Genomic DNA, 12057 nt, shown 5'->3' with positions numbered 1-12057 from the left:
TATTTGTGTAGCATCGATAAGGAAACTAAACACTTCATGATAACCTTTCGTGCTAAGGAGCTCAAAGGTTGCCTAATATGTAGGTTCTGTACAGAAGGCCTTATATTTGATTGTGACTAGTTAAAAATAAACTCTAGTATCTGTAAACAAACCCTGTGGTCTGCTGACTGCAGCACCCTCCCCAGTCCACTCCGGTCCCCTTCAGGTAGAAGGATCGCATTTCAAAGGAGGAGGATGAACTGTGGGGCCCTCACAGGTCTAACGGCTGGTGTCCATGGTCAGGATTTCCCAACTTCCTCATATCATGCAGTTCATTTTCAATTTCAAAAGGAGCATTAAAGTCTCTTGGGAACAGCTTCCCCAGGCTTTCCAGAGTGGCCAAACGTGTTGATTCTAAGACCTGCAGCACACCACCGGGCAGAGCCAAAAGTTCATTTTGGTTTATGTTTGACGTCTGCATCTCCACACATCAATGGATACAAAAGGGCAAAGGTCAATACAAGGCCTTGTGTGCTCTCTTTCAATGTATTTTTTTCTCCTGTGATGTTAAAAAACAACAACATTCAAGTAATTTAGAAACTGCACATCAGGCACCAAAAACATGCAAAGATTGAGTCAAACCGCCTTCAAATGTAGAATTGCAGCCTTTTCTCATTCTAGTTTCTTGGGGAAATATCGATAATATATGGCCTCCTGCTGGAAAGGTGAAGACTAGAGCAGCTTCTGTAGGAGCTTTCCAAAACCAGTGCTCTTACAACATTCACTACAGTGACTTTTAGTGGGAGAGGCTGGGAGCATTCCCATAACAAATGTTTTTACACCAGTGGTAGGCAACCTGCGGCCCGTCAGGGTAATCCGCTGGCGGACCGCGAGACAGTTTGTTTACATCGACCGTCCGCAGGCATGGCCCCCCACAGGCACGGCCGCCCGCAGCGCCCAGTGGCCGCAGTTCACCGTTCACAGCCAATGGAAGCTGCGGGAAGCAGTGGCCGGCGCGGTTCGCCATTCCCAGCCAATAGGAGCTGCAAGAAACGGCGAGGGCTGGCCACTGCTTCCCGCAGCTCCTATTGGCCGGGAACAGCAAACCGTGGCCACTGGGAACTGCGGGCGGCCGTGCCTGTAGACTGTTGATGTAAACAAACCATCTCACAGCCGCCAGCAGATTACCCTGACAGGAAGTGTGCGGCCCACGGGCCACAGGTTGCCCACCACTGTTTTACACCATTCTCTTCTGACTCCTCTTGATGCTGGATCTAGAGCAACTTAGAAATCCCCTTTTCAATGTTTCAAAAACTATTCCATATAAAATACTCAGGATCAAGAGGCCTAGTATGATATAAGTCCCTCTCTATACAGATGTTTGTATGTGAACTGTGTTTAAGGTATGGCAGAGGGCCCCCAAATAATCATATACAGAAACTTGACTTCAGTTTTGGAAGATCTCTAATGATGTAAGAGGTTTTAATGTCAGAGCAGCTGATGGCACTGGAACCCAAACATCTTATTCTTTCAGCTTATGACAGTGTTCTTGGAGGCACATGCCATCTCAGCTCCCCGTTGCTTTCATCCTCACACTGAAAAACAGTCAAGACGGGGGGCAAATGTGATTTACATCAAGGAATCAGCTCTGTGTCAGCAAGTCCCGCTCTGAAAGGATAGCCTTCACCTTCTCCACAATGGTCCATACTTCTGCCATGGCACCTCGACCTGGAGAGCAAGGTCACACACACACAGTAAAACTCAGGTCCCAAGGAGGCTGCACAACTGCTGAGCATTGACATACCACAAGTCCTGCTGAAATTTGGCCTTGTTCCTTCCCATACACACAGCAGTGCAATGTGCCAGTGCATTTTCTAAGCAGCGCGCGCCGCGTGCATGATCGTCGGAGAATTTTTACCCTAGCAACACCCGGTGGGTCGGCTGCGGAGCCCCCTGGAGTGGCGCCTTCATGGCGCTGGATATATACCCTAGCCGACCCAGCGCCACCTCAGTTCCTTCTTGCCGGCTACTCCGACAGTGTTGCTAGGGTAAAAATTCTCCGACGATCGTGCACACGGCGCGCACACATCTAATTGGAATCGATATGAGCAAGCACTTGAAGAAGAACAAGCCTAGTGTGAAGATCAGCTCCAACTGCCAAAATCCAAGGGGCCAGACACTGCCACAAACTATGGGTCCTCATGAGTGGCCCTTGTGATTCCCCTAGTGGCCTGAATATCAGAAAGCAACTGTGTTCCATATGGGCAGGTGAAAAATACCCATGAACTAGCCACAGAGGCTCATCGGTTCTCCAGGATCTATGTGGATTATGTGTCCTGGTTAAATGCCAATTGGTTGATTACAAATATTGAGTGGAAATGACCAAAACACATTAATGTGAGATAATTTTTTTCATTTTACTTCTCATTTTGAAACCCAGAAACTTTATTTTTGTGTGCAATTTATGCAAAATGGCCATTTTTTTCTATGTCAAAACCATGAACACTTTGTATTTTTGTACGCTTTCAATACACAATGAAATTAAGACTATTTTCAAGTGAAAATTGTCCTGACTTTGCTTTGGCTTGCATCCTGAACTAATTCTTGGAAATGTAACAACAAGAACAAAATGTAAAAACTCTTCCTTTGGGATTGGTTACTTGCCAGATGTGCACTAAATCTTTCAGTGGAGATGTTGCTTTCACTCCTGAAGTCTTTTTTCATAGATTCATATATTTCATAAATTTTCAGGCCTGAAGGGATCATTAGATAATCTAGTCTGACCTCCTGTTAAACATGGGTCATATAATTTCATCCAGCTACTCCTGAATTTAAAGCAGTAACTTGTGTTTGACAAAAGCATATCTTCCAGAAAGGCATTCAGGCTTCATGTGAAGACTTCAAAGGTGGAGAATCCATCACTTTCCTTAGTAATTTGTTCCAAAGGTTAATTACTTTCACTGTTAAAAAGTGTGCCTTATTTCTAATTTAAAATTTAATTACCTAACTGCTAGTTAGTTACCTAGTTTCTAATTAGAAATTAGTTACCTTAGACTTGTTTTAGGAAGGTCCCATAATTGTCAGCACCTGTTGGTGAATGATGGTTTTGAAAGAACAAAGGAACTATTTTCCTAAAAAACAGAAAGAACCTTCGTTCTACACTAGGATATTTCAGACCCATAATTCCGAACAGGTGAACTCCCACTGGTGGATTGCATTGTAGATAAGGAATAGGCAGGCTTGTGTGTTAATCTCCATGCTGTCTAACCCTAACAGGTGGAACAGCACCCAACAGATATGGACAAGAGACATCCTCTTGGATTGCCTCCTTACCAGAGGCAACGTGTGGGAGGAGGGCACACGGGGTCATGTGCCACCCCAGATTTCTGCCTTCCATTTCCAGCCAGGCATCCACCAGCACTGGGGGGCTTGCAGGGCGGAGTCATCGCAGTCCAAAGGGCTCAGCAGGAGCATCTGAGTCCTGGGGCTCTCCATGGAGGGACCATCCGGCTAGGCAGCACACTGGGACTGGGCAAGGCCACTGGAGCAGGCGGTGGCAGCAGGCAGGGCAGGGCTGTTGCTGGTGCCTGGCAGCAGGAAGCTGGGCTAGGGGGGAACCAGCAGATCCATCCCCACCTTCCCTGAACCAGCTACAGGTGCCAGGTGCTGCTGGGGCTTCAGCAGCCGCGAAGCCCAGCCAGAGGTGGCTCAGCAAGGGAGGATGCCCCCTGCAGGAGGAGCGGTGCCACATGTGGCTGCTGCTTTGGGCACAAAGCCTATTGGACAGAGCAGCCCCATGCTCCCTGGGGCCGGGGCCAGGGCCCGGGCCAAGCAGGGTGATGGAGGGGAAAAGAGGGCTCTAAGCCCCTGCCCACAGGGCTGCTGGGGAGTCTGCAAGTCCAGGGCGGAAACAGGCTGGAAATCACTCCCCAGCCCCCACTCCAGTGCTTATCTGAGGGGCAGAGAGGCTCCCCCATGCCAGCGCTGCACAGGGCTCCGGACAGCGTTGGTACATGCAGGGCTCGTCTCCTCCTGGGCCACACCCTGTGCATGAAGGTCTTGGGCTTTCCCGGGGTGCTGTCCTGGCCAAAGGCAGAGGGGAAGGAAGGAGTCCGCCGGACAGGCTGCAGGTGTTCTGAGTGCTCCCACCAGGGGCTGGTTCCCTGCACAGAGCTGCTGGGAGCGGGATACATCCCGCTGGCGATTTATGGAGGAGCAGCGGGGCTGGGGGTGGGGACAGCAAGAGAGAGCTGCAGGAGGCGGCAGAAAGAGGAGAGCATGCAAAGGGGCGATGGGTGGGCAGCAGAGCCAATGCATGGGGCGGTCAGGTCCCCCCCACAAACCTTTAAATTGTGCCTTCCACTATCAACAGTTAACGTGTCACCTCTGCTCCTTACAGTTCTGCATACAGAGCCATTCATCTTAATGATCCATAAATAACATTTCCAAGACCTGTCTGCATTTTCCCAGCTACTTCCATTTCACCTTTGGCAAGTCATATCTGGACTGTTTAGCTGTGCAAAATCTTGGTAAGCAGTATGTCCTGAACCCACAAATTATTCATAAAGGGTGAAATCCACCCCAACACAAAACCTACGCACCTCTGAGAGATAATCACAAACAAAATAAGAAAACAAATAAAAATAATCATGAAACAGAAGAGAAACACTCTTCAGTTTAACCACTATGAAAAGCTTAGCTAGATAGGCTCTACTGATAGCTCATGACACAGAATACTGGTTAAGCAGGATGAAAAGCGTAAGCATTAAGAAGTACTTTGCCTGAGCCAGCTGCTGCAGGCCAGTCTGTCTTACTGTCCCAGAAAGATTAAGCAATACAGTGATAAAAACACTTCAGCTCATCTGAGTTTTGTTTTTATTACAGCCGGGGCCGCCAAGAGCGGGTTCGGGCCCCGGTGAAAAATTTTTTTCAGGCCCCCCAACAAGGGCGGATCGGCTAAACAGGGCCGACGAGCGGGGGGTGGGGTGGGGTGCCAGGGAAGCTGGGCCCCGGGCCCCCTTCCAGACCGCCGGGCCCCGGTAATTTGTACCGGCTTCCCCCCCATCTCGTCAGCACTGATTACAGCATCCATTGAGGGAGCGGAATCTGTTGGGAATTACAGATCCAAAAATTCGGGTGTAGACACGGTTAGAGACTTCTTGGGTCTACTAGGGGAAAGAAATTACAAGGGAAAGTAATTCAAGCAAAGACTGTGTGCAGACGCCCTTGCTAATACTGAGGTTTTGCCCCGATTCCAGTCATCAGTGGCCTGTTATCAGTGTAACTGCACCAACACAAACCTGTAGAATAGACAGGCAAAACACTGACTGGTGCAAATTGCAGCTTTCTTTTGCTACTCTATGGGTTTGAACCTTGCTGGCATCAACCGGTGGGATCAGAGCAAACTTCAATGTGGACAAGACCTAAATATCACAACTGTTTCTGGAGATGGAGGTGATTGATTGATGGATGTAAGATATCAATGGTGAGGGATATACAGGAAGGATGGTCCAGTGGCTAGGGTGCTCACTTGGGTGACCTGGCTTCAATTCCCTGATCTGCCACAGACTTCCTGTGTGACCTTGGGTAAGCCACGGATCCTCTCTGTGCCTCAGTTCCCCACCGCTACATTATGGATAATAGCACTGTCCCATCTCACAGGGATGTGTGAGGATAAATACATAAAAGATTGCGAGGTGCTCAGATACCATGGTGTGACAGGGTTGGGACCCACCACCGCAGCGCCTCCTGCTAGTCGTCTCAGGAATTAGCTCAGTCCAGTGGAGCGCCCTCTGCTGGTGGTGTCCTATCCATCATCTGTTCTCTGCTGGTGTCCGGACCCGTGTTGCTCCCCGCTCGGCAACATCCATTTCAGGCCACTGCCCTTCAGCAGTGCCCCCTAGTCCATCCTCACCCCCTTCCGGGGGGGAGGTGATCAGCAGTCTTTCTACGCCCCAGCCACCATGTCCAACCACACCCCCAAAGTCTAATCCCTCCTGTCAGGGATCTGGCATAGTCCGTGATGGCTGCTCCCCATGGCCGATGGCTGGGTGTACTGCAAGGAGGGAAAGGAGGGACCCAGGCTCGCCCTCTACTCTGGGTCCCAGCCCAGGGACTCTCTGGCGGCAGCCTTGCTGTCCTCCTTCTCTCCCCTCGTCTGTTCACTTCCCTGGGCCGCTTCCCCTATGGCCCCTTCCACCCGCTAGGCCCTTCCCTTCAGGGCCTGCAGCCTGGCAGGCTACAGGCTAGAGCTCCCTTCTGCTCCCCGAGCCTGGCCAGCACTGCGCTGTCCACGGTGCTAGTCTCCCAGCTCTGGAGACAGACCTTCCCATCGAAGGTCTGCGCCAGACTGTCTGCGCCCTTCCTGGGCAGCCTTTATATAGGGCCAAGCTGAGCCCTGATTGGCTGTCTCCAATCTTGGCTCTGAGTGGCCCCCAGTAAGCCCTTTTCTTATTGGCTGCCGGTCTGCGCAGGCACACTGGCCTGCTGCAGCCCCCTCTAGCATGGGGGTGGGGCAGACACCCCACCACACATGGTAATAGGGGATCTTCGGTAAATAGATAAAGGAAAAGACAAAAAAGGGAAGGCATGTTGATCCAGATGGCTTTTTCCATTTTGCCAGTCTATTGTGTGGTTTGACCTCATTTGGATGTTTCCATTTATAGTAATCATGAACATGTGAGAAATTTGATGTGACGAGCTATAAGAACCCTAGCAGAACGGTTATGGCCCAGTGTGTTTTTACTGATTTAAATAACTTACAAATGTGTTTATCCAGCCATAAATGTATATTAGTATTCAGTTCCAAAAGGCCTCTCTTTTAGAGATGCACATTATTTAATTGCAACAGAGAGTCCTGTGGCACCTTTAAGACTAACAGATGTATTGGATCTGACGAAGTGGGTATTCACCCACGAAAGCTTACGCTTCAATACATCTGTTAGTCTTAAAGGTGCCACAGGACTCTCTGTTGTTTTTTACAGATCCAGACTAACAGGGCTACCCCTCTGATACTTGACATTATTTACTTGAGAGATCAGGAGGTGTGAAAGCCAACCCCTACTCAGCAACCCCAAAGACTATTTTTAAACATGTCTTATTTTCCAGACAGATTTCTATGCACTGTGTCAATGCACACCATAGAGCTTGGTATCAAACTATACAGCAGAGTTATTAAAATATTAACACAGATGTGCTTGTTCAAACATGATTCTACACAGGTGCTACAGCTGATCTGTTTTTATGAATAACTTGATTACACATTCGTAAAACATGCCAAAGAAACAGCTTTCCTTCTCTATCCATATATGGCCCTCATTACTATATAGTATCTGAGTGCCTCCATTTTTTAATGTATCTATCCCTTCACAACTCCCCTGTGAGACAGGGAAGTACTATTCTCCTCTATTATCCCCACTGGGGCACAGAGAGACTAGACCAAGGTCAAACAGAAAATCTGTGGCAGAGCAGAGAATTGAATCTGTCCCAGGATAGTATGCTAACCACTGGCCCATCCTTCCTCTCTCTCGTGTGCTTATCATGGATTACTAGAAGGCAATATTTACTTTACAAATCTTAGGTTGATTTGAGTTATTGAAGCTAAGTTAAGCCCCTAACCCCAAATTCCAACTCCTGATTCTGCTTTGGATTCCTAGCATTTCACAGTGTCTGCATGGATTTTGAAAATTGACAAGAAAAGAAATATTTTCTTCAAGGCTGGTCTGAGACCCAATTGCAACACATTTCTGTAAACTTTGGCAATGGAGGGTTACAGCACAAACTGTACTTGTTCACCTCAGCGCAGCACACTGAAGTTCACAGGGTGAGAAGATGGTCTCACCATCAGTGTAACATTTCCATGATCATCATGGGAGAAAGCACATAGGAAAGTAGCCAGAGGCCATGCTAAAGACTGACCTTCATCCCCACACACCAGCCTCTTCACCACACAAGGGATCTCCGTGTAGCCAAAGTCCTTTAGTTGCTCCACCTGCTGAGCTGTAATAGGATGCTCCCACATGGCTGTGTTCATAGCAGGGCAGAACAGCAGGGGTTTGGTCATATCCCATGCGCGGATGACACAGGTCTGTAAAAAAAAAAAAAAAAAAAAAGACAACAAGAGATCCAACCCTAGCGTGTTTGTTGCCTTTCCTATTTGCATCTCCTATCACACTGCTGTAGAAGCCCTTTGCCAAGCCAAAGACCATTAGGGCTGGGGTACCCAAACTTTGCCCAGCCACGGAGGAAACTTGTCAGCAGCTTCCGGGCTGCAACGAATTGGCACTAAATGGCAGCAGATTGCAGCAGCCTCATTTCTAATAGGGAAAAGGGGGCAGGGCTACAAAGAGGGCAAGTCCCATCTTTTCTTGAGTCAACTGAGCAGCCCACTCAGATCCAGCCGACAGTCTCTTTGGCCTGCACCTCCACAGTAAAGCTAAGGATGGCCACAAACCATACTGTAGAACTCTCTAGACCGTATTTGAGGGAAGCCAGGTGTACAGTCATTTTGCCTAAGTGCCGTGTCGACTGGATATGCCACTTTTGCCATCAAAAGAAGCATCCCATCTTCCATGGATGTAACTAGCATCAAGTAGAAGAAACATGTCTGGCCTATTTCAAAACATGCCCTCAGCTTCCCAGCCATCAAACAGCTCCTAAATATTACATCAGAATCTACAGTGACAGAGTTTGCAGATCTTTAATAGAGGGCGCAGTCAGTTCTCTGTCTGGCTTCTTGAACCAGCAAGATATTATCTTGTCAGATAGGCAGATAGGGTTTGCTACAGCATTCTAAAGACAAAAATGGACAAGAAGTTACACACCTTGTGCAGTAACGATGGTTCTTCGAGATGTGTCCCCCAAGGTTGGTCCACTATAGGTGTATCTGCACCCCTGCTCCTCTAATCGGAGATTTTAGGTAGCAGTGTCCATTCAACCCACACATGCGCCCTCCCTCCCTTGTGGTCTGCCTAGAGGCTATCTAGTACTGCGCAGGAGAACCCCCCTCAGGTCCTTCTCTACCGCAAATCCCCTTATGGAGAACGCTAGAGGGAAGGAAGGCGGGTTGTGGAGCACCAACAAGGGGACACATCTCAAAGAACCATTGTTACTGCACAAAGTGAGTAACTACCTCTTCTTCTTCAAGTAGTGCCCCTATGGGTGCTCCACTGCAGGTGACTTTACAGCAGTATCCCCCGTGGAGGGCCAAGGCTTCAGAGTGGCGTCTGTTACTACAGAGAGTACTGTGGAGTCGAAGATGGAATCAGAGGCCGAATCTCCAGTGATAGCATAATATTCTGCGAAAGCGTGGGCAGAGGCCCAAGTCGCTGCTCTGCAGATTTCTGAGATAGGGACATCCTTAAGGAATGCGACCAGCGTAGAAATTAACCTCGCAGAATGCGTATGGATTAAGGATGCAGGCAACAGGGTGAGCCCTTGATAACAGTAATTAATGCAACTCGAGACCCATTTGGATAGTCTTTGAGTCAATACTAATGATGCAGATAAGGAAGGAACAACTGCTCGCTCCGTTCGACGCAAAAGACAGTTGAGAAGGAACTGAAGGGGGTTCGCCCGCACAGTGTTAGACAGGCTTGAGGCAGACCATGAGGGAGGGAGAACACATGTATGGGCTGAATAGACACTGCTACCTAAAATCGCCGATTTGAGGCGCAGGGGCGCAGATACACCTACAGTGGAGCACTCGTAGGGACACTACTCGAAGAACAACTTGCATTTGTCCTTGGAATAGTATCTCAGCTGTAGTCATCTTGTGTTCAGTAAACCTTTTACCTGTTGTTTTGTACTGTACGATGTGAACTTTCTCCAGTACAGGCAAAATCTAATTTTGTTAGGTCTGATCCCCTCCAAGCTTCCAAATGAAACCCTAAATGGCCTGTTTCATACATCTATGTTATTTTATTTCCCTCCCAAAAAAGGCTAGCAGTTGTAGAGTTGTAATCTTGTGTGTCACTGACAGATGGGATCTGTCCCCTGGGCCGTGTAATGCTCTTCCTGCTAAGCCGACACTTCCAGAGACATTCTAGACACTCATAGGTGAAGCCTGTCACTCCAGCTGTATTTTACTCATTTACAAGCACTGTGGTTTTCCTTAGCACTGGGGTTCAGCCATTCAGAGTTTCTTGACCTGACTGGCACCTGTCCACACAAATTTCCTTTTGAGATTTTATGTGCCTACATCCCAACCCACCCTCCACTCATTTTTGAGGGGCACTGAACTGGTTTACACCAGCGCTGTATGTGCAGATTTGCATTCTCTTTGAAGATTCCTTAGGTGTCTAAAATTCTGTGACCTTCCCTATCTAATGAGCACCAATCTCTGGTCCCAAAGCACTTGGGTGTACAGGGGGCTCTTGGGTAGTCTGTCTTACTCAAATGCAGGAGCTCACTCCCTTCTTCCACCCACCCCAAGCTACTTGAGGTACCAGAAAACAGCATTGCCTCCAAAAAGACCTCTGGCTGAAACTGGAAGATAAATCTGTGAGTGTGGGTGGGTGAATGTCCATGCTATGCTTTTAGGTGAGGGAGTGAGGACTAGCAGGAAGTAAACAAACTTATCTGAACTCACAGGTGTCTTTCTAGACTGCATCTAAAACACAGAAAGGAAGAGGAACTGGAGAGTGAGAAAGTGTGTGTGTGAGATAGAGAGAGACAGAGAGATGGAGAGGCTCTAAGGTGCAGGAGAGGAAGAAGAATCATGCATCAGGAAAAGGAGGAGGAGGAAATATAGGGAAAGGGATGGCAGGTGAACACCATGAGAGAAGGGCCAGGGAGATGAAGAAGGATGTGAAGAGGAAGAGAGAGAGAGGTATAAGGAGGGAGCCGGGGGGAAGAGCAGGCATTATTAATTATTATTATTAGTAGTAGTAGTAGTATTTTAATGCCTAGAAGCCTTAGTCATGGATCCAGGCTCCATTTCACTAGGCGCTATACAAACACAGAACAACATAGTGCCTGCCCCAAAGAGCTTGCATGAAAAGGAAAACAGAATAGAGGCACAGTGGAAAAAATAGAGGGATGAGGAAAAAGAGCGTGAAAGTTGTCCTCAGCCAGTATTCAGGGCAACTAATGGTCCAGATGCGGTCAGAAACTCACCAGTAAGTTGTCACAGATGCCATTTGCTATTTTTGCCAGTGTATTTGCATCAAGAGGAGCCACTAGCATCAGGTCGGCCCAGCGCCTCAGGTCGATGTGGAGGACTGGGTCCGTACGCCCTTTCCACAGCTGCAGACAACAGAAGAGGCTGGATCACTGAACCCTCCTGAGACACTAACTCATACACAGAGCGCTTGGCACTGTACCAACCCCACATGCATAAATGCCATGTCAAACCACAGGGAAAGAGTAACATCCACACGGAGCAAGGCCCAATCACAATGGGGCTCTGAGACAGCAGTGCTGCTGCTGCTTCATATTTAATCCTTCTCTTGCATCTCTCTTCCTATAGTTACTATTTATATTGTGGTAGCACCTAGAAACTCCAATCAAAGATCAGACCCCCATTGTGCTAGGCACTGTACAGACAAACATCAAGGAAATAGACTCTGCTTCAGAGAGCACTCAATCTACATGTCAGACATCTACATCACCCTGCATGCCAGCACAGGCTTCCCCATCCCATTCACCACAGGGCATCTATGAATCTCAGGAACAGTTAGAAAAGCTTCCTGAAAATTTTACCCTGGTGACTACGCTGCATTGAACAACCCCGGTCAAAACCCCATAGAATAGACCAGATGAGGCCAGCTAGGCCTTTCTCGCTCCATCCTTTGTAACTCTGATCATTCTGGTTTACCCAGAAGGTTTATGCTGCCCTGGAAATTCTCTTTGTGACAGACATGGTGATTTCCTGCAATATCCTGGGCAAACCTTGCTGAATTAAGTTAAACCTTATTGAATTAAGTTTAAGTATCTTTGGAGCCCACTGTATTAAAAACACAAAATGTATGTATTATTGTGGGATTCACTAGGATGAAGACTTGTAAACCATGGGAAGTGTTGTGAACTTCAAAGGACTATTTTAAACAAACAAAGTTAGGTGGGGTTCCTAGGAAGTAT

At 48.0% G+C, this 12057-nt stretch overlaps 1 protein-coding gene across 5 annotated transcripts in view; it reads right to left on the bottom strand.

Annotated features, from left to right (window-relative positions):
* Nucleotides 1-261: 261 nt before the first annotated feature.
* Nucleotides 262-12057, bottom strand: part of PPCDC (phosphopantothenoylcysteine decarboxylase) — a 55537-nt gene continuing 43741 nt past the window's right edge. For 4 of the 5 annotated variants that reach the window (XM_026648221.1, XM_024208428.2, XM_026648223.1 and 1 more), the window contains 3 exons: nucleotides 11095-11223; nucleotides 7897-8065; nucleotides 1612-1707 (listed from right to left, as the gene is read on the bottom strand). In XM_026648221.1, the coding sequence (XP_026504006.1) occupies nucleotides 1622-1707; nucleotides 7897-8065; nucleotides 11095-11223 (384 nt within the window). In that variant the 3' untranslated portion in view covers nucleotides 1612-1621. Of the gene's footprint in view, nucleotides 539-1611; nucleotides 1708-7896; nucleotides 8066-11094; nucleotides 11224-12057 lie in introns of those variants that run through there. The other variant, XM_026648222.2, reaches the window with a different exon arrangement.

This window comes from Terrapene carolina, unplaced genomic scaffold, assembly GCF_002925995.2.
Source record: "Terrapene carolina triunguis isolate 2854851 unplaced genomic scaffold, T_m_triunguis-2.0 Scaffold67, whole genome shotgun sequence".
Lineage (NCBI taxonomy): Eukaryota > Metazoa > Chordata > Testudines > Emydidae > Terrapene > Terrapene triunguis.
Note: the sequence above shows the minus strand (reverse complement) of the source record. Positions and strands in the feature narration are given on the sequence as shown.